This window comes from Bison bison, unplaced genomic scaffold (genome assembly GCF_000754665.1).
Source record: "Bison bison bison isolate TAMUID 2011002044 unplaced genomic scaffold, Bison_UMD1.0 scf7180017864375, whole genome shotgun sequence".
Taxonomy (NCBI): domain Eukaryota; kingdom Metazoa; phylum Chordata; class Mammalia; order Artiodactyla; family Bovidae; genus Bison; species Bison bison.
Genome location: NW_011494947.1, coordinates 1,159,459 through 1,182,083, shown reverse-complemented (window position 1 = coordinate 1,182,083; position 22,625 = coordinate 1,159,459). Strand labels below are relative to the sequence as shown.

Here is a 22,625-nt window from a genome sequence, read left to right as displayed (position 1 = left end):
GGGACTTGGGGAAGGGTGGGGACAGGTTTCAGTCCGCATGAACACCTTTCCTCTATTTCAGCTTTATTTCTTTCAGCAAAAGTTTCAAAAAAGAAACCAAGGTCATATCTGTGTTAAGATCTGATAACGCGTATGTCTTGGTTTAAAATCATGGTGCTAAGGAGGACCTGATGGCCCTGATAGGTTCACACTGTCTGCCTCCTGGAGGTGGGATCAGTGGTTGAGCCCTTGGTGGCTGTCTGGAACCTCATGGGCGGGAGCTGATGCTTTTCTGCTCATCCCTTTGTTCTGAAGCAGAGTGCTTACCTACAACCGAGGCTCAATCTACATTTGTTTTATTTGGAGTGTTAGAAACAGACCATAATTGGGTATTTTATTTAGGAAAAAAAGAAAGGAAAGACTGTCCATCGCCCCATGAAACTCTCTGCACTGATGCAACTGAATCACGCTGGGATGACCTTACTCGTGGCTCAGCTCCACCTTCCAACATTCACCGGAAACCCAAAGTACTGGGCTCTGTGCTGCAGACACGCTGCACTGAGAAGGGGCGTCTGGGCTCCCAAGGAGCTTACAGCTTGGGAGGCCACCAAGAAAACCTCACGAGGAACGGCAAGAGGCAGCACATGGCGAGTGCTAAGATAAAAGCAGAAAGAAAAACTAGGGGTTTAAAAGAGGGATATTGTGGAAGATTAACTCAAGAGGTGACACCTGAAAGGGTCCTTGGAGACATACACATGGCAACACACCTCGTTTTGCACACAAGAATCTTCACCATCTTGTTGTGGACCCTTTGACTTATATTATCACAAAGACCAGAGAAGTGTCCTGTTCCCGTTTTTTCTTACCTGCCTTTGTAATTGTTGACATCGAACATCTTCTTTGCTCGATAATATACGAGTTTCCAGGGCCGGGCAATGCCCTTACCTGAAGCCAGAACAGATGGTGGTCAGAGGGACACCGGGAGTGTGGCAGGGAATGCAGTTGCAATTATAAAAGAAACCCAGGAGAGCCCCTTTTTACTACACGAGCAATCCTAGACCCCAGGTGGAGGCTGGGATTTCCTATGGCCTGCAGGAAGCTGTCTTGGGAAGCAGATATATTGATATAAAATCCCATTTCCTTGATGGTCTCTGAAAACTACATGCATAGTATGGAGGCTCTCTGGCTTCTGGTCTACTAAATTCATGAAAAGAACCTCATAAGGCACAGGCACTGAATTAGGAGAAGGGGAGGCTGAGGTGGAGGACACATGCCAGCAGTTCTCTATAAGATAAAACAAAAAACTTTTCCAAGCAAATAAGCTTTTTCCTGCTTTTCCACTCCAGAGATGAAACGGTCCCCCAGCCGGGGCTGACTGTTCTGCTTTCCTTTGTGCATTCCAGACAAAAACCTAAGAAATCCTCCTCTTTAAATACAACAGAGATTTACTATTATTATTATTAATTTGTCTCCACCAGGTCTTAGTCGTGGCGTGGAAATTCTTTCAGTTGCAGCATGTGGGGTCTAGTTCCCTGACCAGGGATCAAACCCAGGTCCCTTGAATTAGGAGCACCGAGTCTCAGCCATTGGACCACCGGGGGAGTCACAAGAGATTTTTTTTTCAGTCCAAACCTATACTGCTTCATGACCTTCTCCGACTTTCCAAGGATACCTCCAGGACGAGGGTCCCAGCTCAAGCACACACATGGCTCTACTTAAAGACCCTGGGAGATGCTGGCACACAGAGGGATGCGCTTTTTGCAGTATATGCAAAAAAAAAAAAAAAAAATACACAGTACAGGACTGTGAGAGGACCCCAAACTGCAACTGTTACCTAGTAGCAGAGAGTCGGACAGGACTGAGCGTAAGCATGCAGGAAACCCGGAAGCTGATCATTCCTTACAATACCTGTCAACGCGCTAGTGAACACGTTCCAAAGCCCTGGAAGTACAGGCTGGCAGTAAAAGGACTGTTAACATAGCAGCCACCACACGCTGCGGCAGTGGTGGGCCAGACCCCGCGCTCAGTAATCGCCGTGATCACACATGTAAGGCTGGAAGGCTGTGGAGGCTCAAAGAGCCCCAGGTCTAAACTTACCAATGTGCACTCGGAACGCGTATTTCCTCTTTAAGTCGGTGATCACAGACTTCTCCTCCGGGTATCTGTCTGTGTACAGCAGCTTGTCTGCGTTCTCGATTCCCGTCAGGGACAGGAATTCTTGCACATTCTTCTCCAACTGCTGATTTTCCTTCACGGAAAACTTGCCAAATTTAATAGTGACACCTAGGATTGGGGGGCGGTTGGAGGGGGAGAAAAAGGCACCAATGTTAAGTCTTTAGCAACTTATGACACAGTGCCTATCAGCCCCTCCCCTCGGGTCAGGGAGCAGCCCCCGCCTGGGCCCTGGACATCTGCTCCCCTAAAGAGTTCAGCTCAAGCCACTCTGTCCTCCCCAAGTCTCCCCTGGTCATCCTACTCCAGTGTGACCTCTGCTGTGCCATCAATCCCTTCTTATACAGTTACTTTAAAGAAATATTAAGAGTAACATACATTAAAAATTCAAACTATTGAAACAGAATTTTAAAAGAAGCCCTCTTCTCTCTCCTCTGCCACCCAGTCCCCTAAAGCAGTGCTGCCAACTGGCTTGCGCTTACGTGAACACGTATGTGTATTGTGTGTGTGGGCCTTGGGGGATGGAGGGGTCAAGGTCACTGCAACTCACGTTCTATTCCTTGTCATAATTCCAAGCACTCAAGTCTCATTATTAATGACTGCGTTACACAGTACACCTTCCCATTCTTAGACTTAATTTTTGGCCAAGCCACATGGCATGTGGGATCTTAGTTCCTAACCAGGCATTGAACCTGTGCCCCCTGCAGTGGAAGTGAGGAGGCCACTGGACCGCCAAGGAGGTCCCAGACTTATTTTTAAACTCTTTTCATAAAATACACACTAATAAAAATGTCAGCATAAAATACAGAAATAAAATGGGGTCCTTTATAGATACTGCTCAATGAATTGTTCTTCTTGCTTAGTTTGTCTATTTTTTAAAAAATTAATCTTATCAACATGATGAATTCTACAAGGCTAACGCCCCCTTTTACTTTTGTCAGTAACCAGTGGCACCGGGTGTCACACGGCAGACAGTCATGAGTAAATACCACTCACTTGCAGCTCGAAGCCCTACACTTGCAGTTCATTCTGAAATCCAATAGGCTTTTTGAGAGGTTCTTGTAACACAGTGAAATCAACGAGGAGACCAAGCCAGGTAATGCTTGAAACCATGGCAACTACCACCAGCTCACCCTCCAATTAACACCCTGGAAATTACATCTCATCAAAGCCGATATTTGATACAAGTATTTTCATTTAATCTCACTGGTGCATCCTTCCCAGCCTCTTAGCCACTTAACCTCTTTCCCCACATCTTCGAGGCTTCATCTGTGTTCACCGGGTTCTTTCAGCCTTGTTCTTCCCTCATCTCCCCTACCAAAACTTGCGTCAAAAAAGAGGAAAACCACTGCACTTTATTTTGCTAATTTTATAGCACAGATGATGGTTCTGGAAGGAGATGAAGCTGAAAGCAGCTAAGGGACGCTTCCCGTAAACCTATAAAGCGGAACTTGTGCACCAAGGAGGTCCGGGCAATTTACACACATATTAATAGTAAAGACGTCTGACCAACGTTCAGGCTCAGGCCACAAGCTCACCCTGGGCTTTGAACTCTTTAAACCGCCCCAGGTCATCTCGGTACATCCGCTTGATGGTGGTGGCAGCCCTGTCCTTGATGTCCGGGATGAATTCCTGCAGCTGCTTCACTGCAGACTCCAAGTCCACCTCCGGATCTTCGGAATCTCGCGAATCTTCAGATAAGTATTTAGCTACGGAATCTTTAGCCGAATTGCTTTCGTCGTCATTTGTAGGTTCTGACCTATGGAGAAAAACTGGGTTGATTAACCTCGATGGGTCACATGCCCAATGGCTTTCAGACTCTTTTCTTACAATGACTCTCATTTAGACTGTGACAACATTAAAGCTTCCAGGGATCCTGCAGTTGATTCAGTCCACGACGTCTGAACTCTTTAATGTACTGAACAGCTTTACTAACTCAATATGCCTTTGGGGCCGACAAGAAGGTAAACACGCAGCCCTAAGCCCTATTTCCACAAGGTACTGCTTCTTATATTAGTGTTTCTCAACTTTATTGTTTCAGACATTGACTTCCTCATAAACCAGGCCCTCTTCTACGCTCATGGATACTCAAGACACCTCCGGGACTCTTTCAGTGAGTTACGTTCTGTAATAATGGTCATTAATTAGGTAAGTCAATATTTAGGGTCTTCATAGTTACCACTACTTCAGTGCAGTTAACAACGGCCGTATTTTTTCCCCTTTGCAGTATAAAGAAACAGTTTTCTAATTCATCCCCAGAAACTTCCAATCAGCTGTCCAAAGCTAGCTGATATAGTTGACTTCAACTATATCAGCTAGCTGCTCAGACAGGTAACTGAAAAATGAAACTGAAACTGTATGCGCTTGTCTGAGCAAAGGGTCAAGTCTTCACAGGTTCACAGCTCAGTACAAGAACCAGGAGCCCGGAACACTCCTGCCTCATTATGAGTGATCTAAAATGCCCTGATGAGATGACACGGAGGATGCTGTGAGCTGGGCCCTAGGCCATTTAAAACTTCTACTTCAAGCCAGGACAATCTTCTAGTCAGCAAAGAGAAGAAAGTCACTGATAAGGAAATGGGGAGGAAACCTGTCCCAAGCGCCCGGAACTCAGATAACGTGGTTTAAGAAAACTCCTGCATTTATTCATCAGCCGGCATATTTAAACGATAACTATGTAAATAACAATATCCAAACTTCTTTTATTTGGGAGAACCCTAATTGAAGTTTTCTTCAGCTCCAGTAACATTCTAAGTCCTCTAATCCTTTCTCCTATCCATGTGCATATAGACAAAGGTAACTTTGGGGTCTTAAAATGCCTTTTAAACTTATGCATAGAATTTCAGAGCCAGAGAGTCAGAGACATAAAGAAGGAACTTAGGGTTGTGGTGGCGGGGCGGGGGAAAGGGGGGAAGATGGGAGGAAGGAATAGTTGCTGGGTTGGGATGGACAAGCACACACTGCTATATTTAAAATGGATAAACAACAAGGACCTACTGCATAGCACAAGCAACTGTGCTCAGTGTTACGTGGCCGCCTGGAGGTGGGGGGGGCGGGGGAGGGGCATGTGCAATTTGGGGGAGAATGAATACATGTATATGTAAGGGGTGAGTCCCTTCACTGTTCACCTGAAACTATCACAACGTTGTTAATTGGCTACACCCAATACAAAAGAAATGGTACGGACCTAATTAGAAGCAGAAGGTATTAAGAAAGAAGCAGAAATGCTAGGGACCCAACAGAAGCAGAAGATATTAAGACGTGGCAAGAATACACTCAAGAACTGTACTAAAAAAATCTTCACGACCCAGATAATCACGACGGTGTGATCACTCACCTAGAGCCAGACATCCTGGAATGTGAGGTCAAGTGGGCCTTAGGAAGCATCACTACGAACAAAGCTAGTGGAGATGATGGAATTCCAGTGGAGCTATTTCAATTCCTGAAAGATGATGCTGTGAAAGTGCTGCACTCAATATGTCAGCAAATTTGGAAAACTCAGCAGTGGCCACAGGACTGGAAAAGGTCAGTTTTCATTCCAATCCCAAAGAAAGGCAATGCCAAAGAATGCTCAAACTACCGCACAATTGCACTCATCTCACACGCTAGTAAAATAATGCTCAAAAGTCTCCAAGCCAGGCTTCAGCAATATGTGAACCATGAACTTCCAGATGTTCAAGCTGGTTTTAGAAAAGACAGAGGAACCAGAGATCAAATTGCCAACATCCGCTGGATCATCGAAAAAGCAAGAGAGTTCCAGAAAAACATCTATTTCTGCTTTATTGACTATGCCAAAGCCTTTGACTGTGTGGATCACAATAAACAGTGGAAAATTCTTCAAGAGATGGGAATACCAGACCACCTGACCTGCCTCTTGAGAAACCTGTATGCAGGTCAGGAAGCAACAGTTAGAACTGGACATGGAACAACAGACTGATTCCAAGTAGGAAAAGGAGTATGTCAAGGCTGTATATTGTCACTCTGCTTTTTTTTAACTTCTATGCAGAGTACATCATGAGAAACGCTGGGCTGGAGGAAACACAAGCTGGAATCAAGATTGCCGGGAGAAATATCAATAACCTCAGATATGCAGATGGTACCACCCTTATGGCAGAAAGTAAAGAAGAACTAAAGAGCCTCTTGATGAAAGTATAAGAGGAGAGTGAAAAAGCTGGCTTAAAGCTCAACATTCAGAAAACTAACATCATGGCATCCGGTCCCATCACTTCATGGCAAATAGATGGGGAAACAGTGGAAACAGTGGGTGACTTTATTTTTCTGGGCTCCAAAATCACTGCAGATGGTGATTGCAGCCATGAAATTAAAAGATGCTTACTCCTTGGAAGGAAAGTTATGACCAACCTAGATAGCATATTAAAAAGCAGAGGCATTACTTTGCTAACAAAAGTCCATCTAGTCAAAGCTATGGTTTTTCCAGTGGTCATGTATGGATGTGAGAGTTGGACTATAAAGAAAGCTGAGCGCTGAATAATTCATGCTTTTGAACTGTGGTGTTGGAGAAGACTCTTGAAAGTCCTTGGACTGCAAAGAGATCCAACCAGTCCATCCTAAAGATCAGTCCTGGGTGTTCATTGGAAGGACTGATGTTGAAGCTGAAACTCCTAATACTTTGGCCACCTGATGTGAAGAGCTGACTCATTTGAAAAGACCCTGATCCTGCGAAAGATTGAGGGCAGGAGGAGAAGGGCAAGACAGAAGATGAGATGGTTGGATGGCATCACTGACTCGATGGACATAGGTTGGGTGGGCTCCGGGAGTTGGTGATGGACAGGGAGGCCTGGCGTGCTGCGGTTCATGGGGTCGCAGAGTCGGACACGACTGAGCTGAATACAAAAGTAAAAAAAAAAATAGTTCTCATGAAAACAGAATCTAACTGCCTTATTATATACATGAAGAAAGGAAGGTCCCTGACAAGTTATGTAGTTAGTTCCGCACGTCACTCTACACCCGGATGGTCCACCTCTTCATGATTTCTAGCACTCACTATAGCTCGGCTAAACAAAGAGGTCACAGGCAGGATTCACACACAAGACGTACACCATCATGTTACCTCTGCACCTTTTTGGAACAGGCCTGGGGATTCTCCTCTTGTGGCCTGGGTTTCGCACTTCCTTCAACCAAGGTACCTTCCAGGGAATCAAGAGGCGTGTCCTCAGAGCTCCTCCTGGGCACTGAAAAATCACCAGGCTCCACGGTGCTCTCAAGAGATCTTCGCTTCCTTTTCTTAGACTTTTTCTTGAGGCTGCTGGAATCCTGACTGCCTCCTGAAGTCTCGACCTCGTCGGCTACTCGGGATCCCTCCGAGTACACACTCTGGGCCCTCTCGGGCGCAGCCAAGGCCTCGAATTCTGGGGGATCTGGATGCTTCCTCTTCCTTTTCCTGGACTTGCTGTGACCCGCAGACATTGAGAGTTGCACGATTCCCTCTTGTTGGTCCACTTGAGGCTGCGGTTCCTGCTCCTGGGAGGCTGCCCTGGGCAGGGCGATGCTTGCACCCGGACTTTCCTGGACAGCATCCCAGGATTCAACTTCCCTCTGACGTTTTTTATGCTTTTTCTTCTTCTTCTTCTTCCGAACTTCACTGTGCAGCTCCTCGGACGTGTTTTCACGTGGCTTAGTACCTGAATGGGGTTCGTCTACTTCAGGCCGTTCTGTCGACTTCTGCTCCTTGCTCGCATCAACGTAAACGACGTCCACATCGCTTCTGAAAGGTGTGTTCTCAATATTTTCTTTATCCACCAGGATGTACGCAACACCTGTTTCCTCGTCGACTCCCGAAGCACTTTTTCTTCTCTTTTTCTTCTTTTTGGGTTTAGATGTGGCCATTTCAGTCTCATCGCAGATTTCTGATATCTTCAAAGGAGAAGAAACGAGACGCTGGCTGGCCTTTCTCTTTTTTTTACTCTTTGTTATGTCACACTGCTCGTTTGCCAGGGGGGCGGCTCTGAAACTCTCCTGGGAATGCCTCCGATGTCTGTCCTTATGTTTAGAATGCTTAGCCTTTTTCTTCACGAAAATGGGAGTTTGGGTTTCTAAGCTGCTTGATTCTCTTTCCATTTTACTCCTGTAGGGGAACTTAACAACACAGTCTATTTTTGCAGAGCATTTTATACATTAGCCTCAGAATAAAGAAAACAAAATCACAGAAAGATGAAATTGCATGACAAACGATAAGCCTGGAGTCATGATTATAAATGTCCTATTATTCTAAATGCACAGCAAGCTCACTATAATTCACTTGTCTGCTTCCATTGCCTTTATGATATAGGAAGAAAAACCAGTTAGCTGAGAACAACGCTCTGGCCCTGGAGAAGGGAATGGCAACACACCCAGTATCCTTGCCTGGGAAATCCCATGGACACAAGAGCCTGGTGGGCTATGGTCCATGGGTTTGCAAAGAGTCAGACTAAATAACAACCAAATATGTTACATTTAAAACACAAAAAAACAGTTTCATGTATCTTTTCTGAATGGATATATATGTGGCAAAACTATAAACACAGTAAACTGGCAAATCAGGGATTAGGGACAAGTAGAGAGCCAGCTCGGAAAAGGCAATGGCACCCCACTCCAGCACTCTTGCCTGGAAACTCCCATGGACGAAGGAGCCTGATAGGCTGCAGTCCATGGGGTTGCTAAGAGTCAGACAGGACTGAGCGACTTCACGTTCACTTTTCACTTTCATGCATTGGAGAAGGAAATGGCAACCCACTCCAGTGTTCTTGCCTGGAGAATCCCAGGGACGGGGGAGCCTGGTGGGCTGCCGTCTATGGGGTCACACAGAGTCGGACACGACTGAAGCAACTTAGCAGCTTAGCAGAGAGCCAGCTTCTCTCATATCTGTAAATTTTTCTTTCTCTTCCTTTTTTTTTTTAGGCCACGCCCTATGATGGCATGTGGGATTTCAGTTCTGTAACCAGGGATCCACCCTTGTTCCCTGCAGTGGGAGTGCAGAGTCTTAACCACTGGACTGCCAGGAAAGTCCCTGCAGTCTTTTATTTCTTAACTGGAGTAATGAGTACAGGGGTGTTTGTTATATTTTTGTCTACGCTTACTTGACTGCCTTAAATAGTTCACTTTATAAAGCAAGGGGCAGAACAAGGGCACAGGCTGCTTTCACTTGTGTTAAAAGCAAGCAAATGAAGGATATAAATGTACTAAGTATCTACAAAAGGGAAAGACAGAAAAGAAAGTTTTCCTGATTGCTTGGGCTTTGTCTATTCCCCAGACAATATACTTTCACAGCAAACTATTTCTCTTTTACAGCATTTAGCCCAGCTGTGGTTCACAGCGAGGACAGCAGGCAACCACTGACCTCAAGCTAAAAGATTACCTCTTTGAGAAAGAGGCTGAATGGGTCTTATTAGTGGTTCAAAGAAGAGTCCAAGTTCTGCAGTTAGTTGGAATGAAGTTTAATAAGGCCTCCAAGTCAGTTCTTATACAGAGCATGTGCACTCTGGAGGTTAAGTACAGGAATAGATATGTACTTCACAAAAGACATGGTTAAAAATATCATTTTACAAACATGTCTTCTCTCCTTGCTCTGTACTGCTTCTGGTTTCAATTTTTAAGACTTTACTTCTCTGTAAGTAGGAAGTATGTTTACAGGGTTCAAACATCAAAGTGACCTCTGCGTAGCCCTCCTTCTCACACCGAAGGTGCATGAGTGCTAAGTCACTGTGCTTGTGTCCGGCTCTTTGTGACCCTCTGGACTGTAGCCCACCAGGCTGTTCCCTCCATGGGATTCTTCAGGCAAGAACACTGGATTGGATTGTTGTTCCCGCCTCCAGGGGATCTTCCCCACCCAGGAATCAAATCTCTTCTGTCTCTTGGCAGGCGGGGTTTTTATCACTGGCACCACCTAAGAAGCCCCTCACACGGTGTCTGTATTTTACGATCTGCATTTTGTGATTTTCAGTTAACAGATTCTGGAGACCTCTCTGTATCAATGGTCTTTCAATTCGGAATGCTACGCATATTTTCTACAGAAGGTACCTACTTTTTCCTAGGTAGTAAAGAAACTGTAAGAGTTGTGGGGCTTCCCTGGTGGTCCAGTGGTTAAGAGTCCCCGCTACCAATGCAGCGGACCTGAATTCAATCCCCAGTCCAGGAAGGTCCCACATGCTGCGGAGCGACTGGGTCTGTGCTCTAGAGCCCGTGCTCTGCTCTGCAACAAGAGAAGCCCCCCCGATGAGAAGCCTGTGCACTGCACCCAAGAGCAGCCCCTGCTCGCCACAACTGGAGAACGTCCCTGCAGCAGCCAAATATTAAAAAAAAAAAAAAGAACTGTGTAGCTGGAAGGTCTGGGAACGACAAACATGTGGACTGATCAGACTAAAAGCCAAATCCCCAGCCTCATGATTGTACCTTCAACGGAGGCACCAGCTTTGGTGGAGGCCTCTCGTCCTGGCGTCACTCAGACACATGGACACCCATCTCTGACTCTCTGAGACCTCAGCTGTAAGCAGTGTAACGGCTGCAACTCGATGGCCTGTTCAGAGAGGGCCCAGCGGGCTTTGGCTGTCTCCTCCACTACCAGAGCCCCAGCGTCTAGCAGTGCCTGGTTCACGGGAGGAATCCAATAAATACGTTTTGAGAATGAATTAATGCTTTCTCTTTGGTTGCTCTGGAACTGTTAAGAACAGTTGGAGGAAAAAACTCACAACTGGGCAGATGGGCACTGCTTTAAGCCCTTGGCTGCTGATGACAGCTGGGACCTGAGCAGTGACCAGCAACTGAGCCCTGTCTCTCTAGTTCTGTGCTGTCCAATAAGGCAGCCACGAGCCACACGAGGCTGCTGAGTACTTAAACGTGGTTAGGCCAAACTGCGTCTAAGCGTAAATACATACTGCATTTCAAAGACTTGGAACAGAGACAGAGAAAGAGCTCACCCATAACTGTTGTTTATTGCTTTCACGATGAAATGATGGTTTGGATATCGTTCAGTATGTGCATTCCTACTTCTCTTTCCTTTTTTTTTTTTAATGTAGCTATTAGCAAATTCTAAATGACACACGTGGCTTGTGTTCTTACGTTTTCTGAGAACAGCAGTGCTCCAGAAGGCTCACTTGCCTACTCTTCTTGAAATGGTTATTTCAAATCTCCCCAGGTGGCGCTAGTGGTAAAGAACCCACCTACCAGTGCAGGAGATATAGAAGATACCGGTTCAATCCCTGGGTTGGGAAGATCCCCTGGAGGAGGGCATGGCAACCCACTCCAGTATTCTTGCCTGGAGAATCCCATGGACAGAGGAGCCTGGTGGGGTACAGTCCATGGGGTTGCAAAGAGTTGGACACGACTGAAATGATTTAGCACACACGAATTTTGTAGCTCAACAAGCTACAATATTTCATCCTTCACTCTGACCTGAAGTAGATTAACTTGCCTCAGACCTCACAGCCTTACACACATTAGCTAAGAAATATGTTCCCCCAAATCTAACATGTTTGCCTGCATTTGCCCTGTTCTCCCCTCTTGCTGCTGCAAAGGAAGTGTTTCTTCTCCTGTCAGAGACCATTTCTTCCCTGTGTGCTGGATCCAACCTCCTCCTCCTCCTCCTCCTCAGAGAGACGGTGATCCATCAGCTAACCAGTCTCTCCCCTTCTGCCTCCTGCACTGGATCCCTTCTAGCAATGTCCAACAATCTTCAGACTATTTTCTAACTTAAAACACAAGGATGCCACTATCCTCCAATCCCAAAGTCCCATCTAGCTATTCTCTTTCCTCCCTTTCACAACAAAACTTCTTTTTTTTTTTTTGCCACACCACACAACTTGTGGGATCTTACTTCCCTGAAAGTGAAAGTCGCTCAGTCCCATCCAGCTCTTTTGACCCCATGGATTATACAGCCCATGGAATTCTCCAGGCCAGAATACTGGAGTGCATAGCCTTTTTCCTTCTCCAGGGGATCTTCCCAACCCAGGAATTGAACCCAGGTCTCCCACATTGCATGTGGACTCTTTACCAGCTGAGCCACCCTGACCAGGGATCAAACCTGTGTCCCCTGTAGTGCAAGCATGGTGTCCTAACCACTGGACCACCAGAGAATTCTCTTGAGCTCTCTTAATAACAACGAACAGAGCAGATAATTCTTTTAAATATTCATTTACCTTCCATCCGTTTCTTTCTTTTTGGTAAATACCTTGTATGTTGCTCCTCCTGGTTTCTTGAACTTAGAACAACCTTTTATATATAGGGTCACTTCCCCACTAAAAACCATTTTTTTTTTTTATGGCCTCTCCATTGTTCTTAAGACAGAATCCCAAATCCTTACACATCTACCATTCCCTTTATGATTTAGTCTGGTCCAAGACCACCTCTCCACCTCTCGTTTTTCTGTGGGTTTCAGACATCCTGTTTATGTCCCCAGAATATACCATATGTTTATCAGGGGATTTACAAAAGCACCTCATTCTCCCAGGAATGCATTTCCCTCTGCGTTACCTTTCTGCGCTATAACTAGTCTTAAGTTTGAAAATCACTTCCTCTAATTCCTCCTGGGTCCCGCCTCCTCCTTACAGGGTTTCTCAACAATCCAGCTGTTCCCGGCACTTAGCTCTGGAGGGATGTAACCGGCCACCTAAGGGCTACGGTCTCCTCGTCCTGCTTGTTTCCTAAACGGTTCCCTAGATATGCATTTATCCCTATTTATACGCATTTATCCCTGTTTATGAGAAGACAATGGCAACCCACTCCAGTACTCTTGCCTGGAAAATCCCATGGACGGAGGAGCCTGGTGGGCTGCAGTCCATGGGGTCGCGAAGAGTCGGGCACGACTGAGCGACTTCACTTTCACTTTTCACTTTCATGCATTGGAGAAGGAAATGGCAACCCACTCCTTGTTCACCCCAGGGACGGGGGAGCCTGGTGGGCTGCCGTCTATTGGGTCACACAGTGTCGGACACGACCGAAGCGACTTAGCAGCAGCAGCGGCATCCCTATTTATATGCATTTATCCCTATTTATATTCAGAATAGACCACTTCCTGTCTTGCAGGGATGTGCCCAAGCCTGGTCCCGGATTCCCTCTCCACTCTAGGGTTCCATGAAGACCCCGCTCGGCCCCGGGACGGGCATTCCGGGGCTGATAGGGAAAAAAAAAAAAAAAAAAACAACAACGAAAGTTCCCGCGTGGAAGGGCCTGGAGCGGCTGCGAGAAAACAGGCACCACGTCCATCCCTGGGGACCTGGGTCCAACGCAGGCCTCTGGGTAGATGAAGACAAGCGGCCATAAACAGCTTGGTTCAGACACGATCACTGGGGGAAAAAAACCGGAACAACTGAAAAGCACTCTCACCTACGGGCCAAACGCGTCGTCCCCTTGCCTTCCAATCCGGAAGTGCCGGTGTCGTGGAAGCGGATATCGTCGTGCGTCACTTCCGGCCCGCCCTCCGGCAACGCGTTGCTATGACAGCATGCCGGCCTGCTCCGGGCTGTGATTCTTAGGCCTTTGTTTTCTGCAGGTTTTGTTTCCTACCGCGATCTTTGGGAGTTGGGTGCGTCAGGGGAGGGGCTTCCCAGGTGGCGCTCGTGGTAAAGAACCTGCGGGCCAATGCAGGAGATGTGAGAGACTCTAGAGACAAGGGTTCGATCCCTGGTTGGGGAAGATCCCCTGGAGGAAGGCATGGCCACCCACCAGTATTCTTGCCTGGAAAATTGCCATGGACAGAAGAGCCTGGCGGGATATGGTCCATAGGGTCTCACAGAGTCGGACACAACTGAAGTGACTTAGCATGCACGCACAGGGCAGAGGAGAAAGTGGGATGACAGAGCTCTTCCGTCGACTTGCTGGTTCATGCCTACACTGCCATGTATTCAACGGTTTTTTTTGCTGAGGTCCATCTACACTGAACTGTGGTGTTGGAAAAGACTCTTGAGAGTCCCTTGGACTGCAAGGAGATCAGCCCTGGGTGTTCTTTGGAAGGAATGATGCTAAAGCTGAAACTCCAGTACTTTGGCCACCTCATGCGAAGAGCTGACTCATTGGAAAACACTCTGATGCTGGGAGGGATTGGGGGCAGGAGAAGAAGGGGATGACAGAGGATGAGATGGCTGGATGGCATCACTGACTCGATGGATGTGAGTCTGAGTGAACTCCGGGAGTTGGTGATGGACAGGGAGGCCTGGCGTGCTGCAATTTATGGGGTCACAAAGAGTCGGAATCGACTGAACGACTGAACTGAATTGATCTACAGTCCAGGAGTGAACGAGAAGGTGAAGATTACCCGAGGAAGACAGAGAACAAGCAGATCAACCAAAATAATTTCAGATTACCCTCCAAGGAAAATAAAACAGGGCAATGTGATGGAGAACGACTGGGGTCAGTGAGTGCTAGGTTAGAAGACTGACGAGTGACTGTTGAGTTTGAAATGAAAAAAGTGAACAAAAATCGAGATGGTAGAGTGTTCCAGGCTGGGAACAGATCCGGAGGCCCTGAACTTGGTTGCTGGAGGAACTGAAAGAAGGCCAGGGCAGTGGGAGCACCGTGAAAGACAGGGGAGAGGTGGGAGGTGACCTCAGGGGTTGGCAGGGGTGAACTGGTGCAGGGTCTGATGCACGTTGAACTTCCGTGAAAGTTAGAGCTAGAAGAAGCCTCGAATATCTATTCCGATTCTTTGATTTCCACTGTGTCCCGAAGAATCATAGTTTATGATTAAAAGTAAAGTTTTAAGCAGATCATCAAGTCAAAGACAGAATGCATGCTACGCAAACTTTTTAGCCTTATTGCACAGTGAACATAATCACACCAGCGACGAGACTTCTCATTGAATCCTGTAACAACCCGCTGTTGTAGGAATCTTTATTAGGTGATATCAGCCTTACCTTGGGGCTGAGAAAGCTAGTTCAGTTCAGTTCAGTCGCTCAGTCGTGTCCGACTCTTTGCGACCCCATGAATTGCAGCACGCCAGGCCTCCCTGTCACCATCTGCGGTCACCATCTGCAGTGATTTTGGAGCCCAAAAAAACAAAGTCTGACACTCTTCCACTGTTTCCCCATCTATTTCCCATGAAGTGATGGGACCAGATGCCATGATCTCAGTTTTCTGAATATTGAGCTTTAAGCCAACTTTTTCACTCTCCTCTTTCACTTTCATCAAGAGGCTTTTGAGTTCCTCTTCACTTTCTGCCATAAGGGTGGTGTCATCTGCATATCTGAGGTTATTGATATTTCTTCCGGCAATCATGTAACTTGTCCCAGCGACTTATATTGCCCCCAGCTAGGATTAAAACCTGTGATCTTTCCATTACTCCAGGAGCCTACCCCTTGCTGTACTATTTGACCTTCTCTGTGTGAGCTTTGATTAAAAAATGAACAAGAGGGACTTCCTTCGTGGTCCAGTCGCTAAAACACTGCATTTCCAGTGCAGGGGGCTCTGGTTCCATCCTTAGTCAGGGAACTGGATCCCACACGCTGCAACTAAGAGTTCACATGCCAGCACCTAAAGATTCCACGTGCTGTAACTAAAGACTCCAGTGCCATGACTAAGACCTGGCACAGCCAAATAAATATTTTTTTAAGTGCATAATGTACATATATGTGAAAACCTGAAAGCAAAGACTAGAGAAACCATAAGCCTGCATCATACATACATAGGCCATGCTAAGTCACTTCAGTCGTGTCCGACTCTGTGCGATCCCATAGACGGCAGCCCACCAGGCTCCCCGTCCCTGGGAGTCTCCAGGCAAGAACAATGGAGTGGGTTGCCATTTCCTTCTCCAATGCATGAAAGTGAAAAGTGAAAGTGAAGTCGCTCAGTCGTATCTGACTCTTCGAAACCCCATGGACTGCAGCCCTCCAGGCTCCTCCATCACATGTCACCACTCAAAGGCTGCTCCAGGCCTCGGATGAGCAGTTGGAATTCTGGCTTGCTCTGGAAATGCAGTGCTGGTGTTGTCCACTGTTGGTGTGAAAGGCCTGAGTGCAGGTTTGTTGTCTGTGCAACTAACTCTGTGGTGAACCCCTTACCCAGAGCCTTGTAGACATTTGCACATTTAATGAAGGTGATCGTGATGAGTGAATGACCCCACAGAAGGCTGAAACTAGAAGGCAGACCAAACATCCAGGCTAGTGGTTCCCAAAACAGTGCAGTGGTTACTAGGGCAGCTCTTAAAGTACAGATTCCCAACTTTGCACATGGACTGCAGAGTGTGTTAGTCACTCACTCATGTCCGACTGTTTCCAACCCCATGGGCTAGCCATGTGTGGGCATGAATACTGGAGTGGGTTGCTATTCCCTTCTCCAGGGGATCTTCCTGACCCAGGGATGGAACACAAGTCTCCGGCATTGCAGTCAGATTCTTTACCCTCTGAGCTACCACTGTATCACATTAAAATCCATAGACATAATAGCATTCTATAAGAGAACATCCTTATTCTTGGCAGATACATGTATTTAAGGTCAAATATGATACTGTCTCCCTGGAGGAGGGCACGGCAACCTGCTCCAGTATTCTTGTCCCATGGACAGAGGAGCCTGGTGGGCTACAGTTAGGTCTCAAAGAATTGGCCACAACTGAGCGACTTAGCACAAATGCATGATACTGTCTGCAGACATTTTCAAAATGATTCGGCAGTATGTGTGTGTGAAAGTAAACAGGGCAAATACTAAGGACCAGTGAATCTAGGCCTTGCAGATGGTGACCGCAGCCATGAAATTAGAAGACGCTTGCTCCTTGGAAGAAAAGCTATGACTAACCTAGACAGCATATTAAAATGTAGAGGCATTACTTTGCCGACAAAGGTCCATCTAGTCAAAGCTATGGTTTTTCCAGTAGTCACATATGGATGTGAGAGTTGGATCATAAATACAGCTGAGTGCCAAAGAATCGATGCTTTTGAACTGTGGTGTTGGAGAAGACTCTTGAGAGTCCCTTGGACTGCAAGGAGATCTAACCAGTCAATCCTAAAGGAAATCAGTGCTGAATATTCATTGGAAGGACTGATGCTGAAGCTGAAGCTTCAGTACTTTGGCTACCTGATGCGAAGAACCAATTCACTGGAAAAGACCCTGATGCTGGGCAAGATTGAAGGCAGGAGGAGAAAGGGACGACAGAGGACAAGATGGTTGTATGGCATCGCCGACTCAAAGGACACGAGTTTGAGCAAGCCCTGGAAGCTGATGATGGACAGGGAAGCCTGGAGCACTGCAGTCCATTGGGTCGCAAAGAATCGGGCATGACTGAGCGACTGGACTGGACTGAATGAATCTAGGTGAAGTCTACACAGACTTTCATTGCACTCTTCTTTCAAAGTTTCTGTAGCTTCGAACTTAAAAAAAAAAAAGAAAAAATCCGAAGGGGAAGGAGTATTAAAATGCAGATTCCTAGATTCCATTTCCAGATATTCTGATTCAGTGAGTCTGTATTTTTCAACTTCTCTTTATTCTGTTGCGCAAAGTTGAGTACCATTGATTTCATTCAGCTCTAGACTTTCCTCACTACCCATTTCACAGAAGAAAACAGAAGACTCAGGAAGACGACTAATCTGAGATTAGCAGTAACATCAGTCCTAGAATGCCAATTTCTATTTCATCCTGAAACGCATAGCAGCCTGCCCTGGGTGTGTGTGTGTGTGTGTGTGTGTGTGTGTGTGTGTGTGTGGCGAGGGAACGGCGCGGGGGGGTGGGATGGAGACGGGGGAGGGGCGCTGGGAAAAATGGGAAGGGGTGGAGAGCGGAGGGGAGTGTTTTAACTTGGAAATCAGGTGTAAATGGTCCTCTAGAAATCCGTCGCTTTTAAAATCTGTGTAGACTTCAGCTAGATCCGTAGCCCTGTGGTGATTCCTGAGTTTTCCTCGAGTAAGAAAACTCCGAAACAGGTCCAATTAGGTGGCCGCCAGTAAGTTTCCTGTAAGTCAATCGACCTGCTCCTTTCCAGCGCCGTTGGCGTCCCGTCGCCACGGAGACGGGCGGTTCCATTTTTCCTTAAGGGGTGGTCATGATTTTCTCCCCTTTTCAAATCCACAGCGAGGCTCCCAGAAGACCCTTTCATAAACCTACAGAGAGGTTTTTGTAGTTTTTAGCTTTCCTCGCAAGGAGGCGGGGGAGTGCGAGGTGGGCACGCCTCCCTCCGGATGGAGCCCGGCGTCCGAGCCCCCCCCGGGGTCCAGGTGGTGCGTCCCGGGACTGGGGGCTCACCCGCTCTGAGCTCCTCGGCTGCCCGCCCCCAAGCTGGGAAGCGCGCTGAATCCAGCCGGCAGGAGGACTCGCGGCGACCCCCCAGGATGCCAGAGGCTAGGAACTCCTGCCAGGACCTCACGCGATGGAAGAAGAAGAAGCCGCCGGTCCGCCGCACGGTCAGCCAGATCTGCCCACCCCCGCGGCGGCCCCTGACCGTGGCCGACATCCGGCCGGGCATGGAGAATGAGAGGCTGGGGGTCGTGCGGGATTCCATGTTTCAGAACCCGCTCATCGTCAAGGTGAGGCCCTCCCCACACCCACTGGCCCCTTTGCGCTCGTCCCCTCACTGGGCATCCGCGGGGCCGCGGGTTTCTACCTGTTCTGCCCGGGTCCCACCCCTCCCGCCCGAGCGCGGCGTTGGAAGCTCCAGCTCTGGTCCAGACAGACCTGGACCCCTCCCCCCTCCACGTCCTCCGGCCTTGGTGCGGTCAGTGGCAGGCCGCGTAGTCTCGCTGAACCTTAGTTTCCTCATCCTCAAAGTGGGTCGAGAATGGAACTCTTTCAAGGGAGTGATCTCAAGGGAGTGATCGTGCAGATCGCATAAGGTAATCAATCCCTGCAGGACCGCCGAAACGCGCGCGGTAAGCCCTCCACGTTGGCGGCTGTTTGCATATGTATTCGCCCGGAATGAACCCAAGGGGTGACAGACTGGTTGTCCTTACCACCTGCCAGCCCTCCCAGGGTGCAGGCCGCCTCCCTCAATTCTTCTGCACGCCGGGGCTGCTGTTATGTACGAGGGTTCTGTATCTATCCTGAAAGTATCACTTCCGTGTTAATTTCCACCCGGTCATACTCTTATGCAAAATTACGACCCGACGCATCGTCCCCACACCCACCACCAAAAAGCGCAGAACTCTCTGCGATGGGGGGCCCACAGGCACCGGCGAGAGGGAGGCGCAGTTTCCAAAGAGTTCGCCTCCCCTTTGATCGCAAGCCCGCTCGCGTTAGTCAAGTTTCCAGGCTAGTGATAACCCAACGCCGTGGCATCCACGCGCCTTCCCGGGATGAGGGCGCCAGGAAAGTCAAGTTGAAGTTTGGCGCTAGGAAAGCAGGTCATGCAATTTTACCTTGCGCCACTGGAGGGCAGTGTGCCTTTAAAAATGCGCGCAGCTCCCCAGACGCTGGAGGTGGAAGGCGCAGGTAATAACCGTGGATTCAACAGCAATTATTTATCTGAACGCCAGGAGCTGCTCAGAGCTCAGAGGTTTTGGTTGTTGTTTGTTTGTTTGTTTTTGGTACAGGGAACCTAGGCTATCTTAACATCGTAGTAAGATGAGCTGAGTTAATTGGCTCCTTTGAAAACCTTGACTTTCTCCTCTTGCCCTCTTCAAACTATTGTTATGTTCCTGGGCCAGCAGCTGGGAGAAGCTGGCTTGTTTCACTGGGCACTCTTCCATCTAATATGCTCCCCTTTTTTGGCCACCCAAAGTGGAGCAAAGTTCTTCACCTATTTCTAGGTGAGAATAGCCATTCTCAGAGGACAGGTGCCTCCCACAGATGGGATCAAGATCAGACATTCTGGGATCAAGAGGACATCAACATCCCTGCCTCTGATCATTGCTTTTACTCAAGCAGTTACTGATGGGCCAACACCTTCCTACTTCAGTACAAAATGGACAGACGACACAATGGAGTTATTCTCCATGGCGAATGAATAGTGTGTGATACCCATCCCAAGCTACCATATAGACATAAAGACACATACAATATAGGTAGATGCGTAGATATACAGGTGGCGCTGTGCTGAAGAGTCCGCCTGCCAATGCAGGTAGATGCAGGAAACGCAGGTGCAGTCCCTGGATTGGGAAGATCCCCTGGAGGAGGGCGTGGTGGTCTACTCCAGTATTCTTGCCTGGAGAATTTCATGGGCAGAAGAGACTGGCAGGCTACAGTCCACAGGGTCACAAAGAGTCGGACACGACTGAAATGACTTAGCATGCACACACATACATATACACGTATGTTTTGCATATGTATGCGCACATGTATGTACAATATACATGTGTATGTATATTGTGTCATACATACATGTGTATGTATATAATGAGCTTCCCAGGTGGCTCAGTGACAGAGAATCCACCTGCCAAGCAGGAGACAAAGGTTCCCTCCCTAGGAATGAAGGAAGATCCCCTGGAGAAGGAAATGGCAGCCCACTCCAGTATTCTTGCCTGGGATATCCCATGGACAGAGGAGCCTGGCAGGCTACAGTCCATGGGATTGCAAAAAAGTCAGACACAGCTTAGCAACTAAACAACAGCAACAAACATGTATAATATACATCTATAGGTAAAAATTCCTGTGCCTTTTCCCTTTTGCTTGTACTGCGTATCAAGAAAGACAGCATTTGGCCTCTGGATGGCGCTAGCTGCACAGCTTCCAGACATTCAGTCCTATTTCCTGAAGCTGAACTTTGGGTTGGAAAATGTACAGGAGTCACTGGCCTACGTGTGGGGGTTCTGTCTTCAGGGCCTGAGACACAGAGCCAGCAGGGACGGGGCTTGAGCGGCAGGGGGCGTCCTGGTGACTGTGCCCAGCTTGTCTCGTTGGGGCAGCTGGACTTCTTTCTTTCCTCCCTCCAGTTTTTTTTTTTTTAAACGTCATTTTTTTTAATTTTATATTTTATTTTTTTAACTTTACAATATTGTATTGGTTTTGCCATATATCAACATGAATCTGCCACCGGTATACACGTGTTCCCCATCCTGAACCCTCCTCCCTCCTCCCTCCTCGTACCATCCCACTGGGTCGTCCCAGTGCACCAGCCCCAAGCATCCAGTATCGTGCATCGAACCTGGACTGGCAACTAGTTTCATATATGCTCCCTCCAGTTTTTTATGGGCCCTAAGGTACTGACAGAGGGTGAGATGGCTGGATGGCATCACCGACTCTGTGGACATGAGTATGAGTAAACTCTGGGAGTTGGTTATGGACAGGGAGGCCTTGCGTGCTGCAGTCCATGGAGTCGCAGAGTTGGACACGACTGAGCTACTGAACTGAACTGAACTGAACTGAAGGTACTTTCAGTAGCAGTTAAGATTATGTCCACATTTCAATACTGACCTCTGCTGCCAGATTTTCTACCAAAACCTGACCTAAGTAAAAGTTGCAGAAACACCGAGCCTGAGGCGCAGCCTTGACTGTTGCCTTCTCCAGACCTCTCCTGCCCTGGGCATGCTGGGGCAGTGTGGCAGGCTCTTTGTGCCAGGTTCTGGCGGGACTCAGGGTAGAAGTGACGTTCACTGGCTCCCAGGGCAGCTCTCCTCTTACCACTTCAAACTCCAAACAGCTTCCTCTATTTTAAAGAAAATTTAAATTATGAAAAAACTTGGGGAGGGAGGGTTTCAGTTCTCAAGGAAAGGAGAAGATTGAAAGTGTCCAAGATGGCGGAGCCTTTAAAAACAAAATCTTTTCAAAAATAATATATTGCTGAACTTTCTGTCGAGGCATGGCTTGTGGATTTCTTCACTGTGGCATGTCAGTTTCACGAACCCAGATTTTCAGGCCCTCCTTTCTGTGCGCTTTCTCAGTGTGCAGCAGAGGCGGGAGTACCCTCTGCCCGGGGTGTCTGCGGGAGGATGGTTGGAACTGAGATATATTTGGGTTTTGTCTCACTGTGAACCTGAAGGCTGTTGTCTATATTGGGAGAATGTAACACCATAGCTATAGTCATTTACTCCCCCGAAACTGGGGGTGTTGTTGCTCAGATTGTTTTCTCCAGTGAATAGGATCAGGGCTTTTTTTCATTTAAAATGCAGCACACTGCCTTGAACAAACACAACAGTGCTGTTTCACACCCATGGAATTTCCCGGGACGTACGCATATCAGTTATTCAAGAATGTGTCTGCAAGATGCCACCGTAAGCAAGTGAAAAGTGAAAACCTCAGACATCCAAGCAGATATTTTATCAGCAAATGCTCAGCAACCGTTTGCCTCATTTAAAACCAAGCCAACCGGCTATTGAGTGGGGCTGGTTGAATCAACCCCATGTTTTCATGTGGCCCCCAAGAAGAAGTAAATATTTTCCACTAGAAAGGGCTCCTATTCTATTGTATAAAGTGACGTGAGCCAGTTTTCCTTCAAATGTGATTCTCTGGGAAGAATAAAATTAAATAGAGAAAGAAGCCAGCTTCTCCCTGCTCGATTCTCATTCCGCCAGAACTCTGTGACTCAACATAGGATCCTGCTCCAATAGCCTTCAAGGCTCCTTCACAGAACCTGTCAGGGTTCACCCTTCCTGCCAGCCGAACTCAGCTGATAGCCTGTCAATACAATTATG

At 47.6% G+C, this 22,625-nt stretch overlaps 2 protein-coding genes across 6 annotated transcripts in view; one reads left to right on the top strand and one right to left on the bottom strand.

Moving 5' to 3' along the window:
- Positions 1-13,518, bottom strand: part of TTF1 (transcription termination factor, RNA polymerase I) — a 30,590-nt gene extending 17,072 nt beyond the window's left edge. For 2 of the 5 annotated variants that reach the window (XR_826785.1, XM_010856774.1), the window contains exons 1-5: positions 13,468-13,518; positions 7,223-8,247; positions 3,690-3,910; positions 2,077-2,262; positions 846-924 (exon numbers count right to left, since the gene is read on the bottom strand). Coding sequence is in view for 4 of the 5 variants with exons in the window: in XM_010856774.1 (XP_010855076.1) it covers positions 846-924; positions 2,077-2,262; positions 3,690-3,910; positions 7,223-8,229 (1,493 nt within the window). In the remaining variant the exon portion in view is untranslated. Of the gene's footprint in view, positions 1-845; positions 925-2,076; positions 2,263-3,689; positions 3,911-7,222; positions 8,262-13,467 lie in introns of all 5 variants that reach the window. The other 3 variants (XM_010856776.1, XM_010856775.1, XM_010856777.1) reach the window with 3 other exon arrangements.
- A 4,809-nt stretch (positions 13,519-18,327) lies between these two features.
- Positions 18,328-22,625, top strand: part of LOC105000773 (chromosome unknown open reading frame, human C9orf171) — a 153,980-nt gene continuing 149,682 nt past the window's right edge. The window contains exon 1 of the mRNA XM_010856772.1: positions 18,328-18,587. Coding sequence (XP_010855074.1) covers positions 18,393-18,587 — 195 coding nt within the window. The 5' untranslated portion in view covers positions 18,328-18,392. The remainder of the gene's footprint in view (positions 18,588-22,625) is intronic.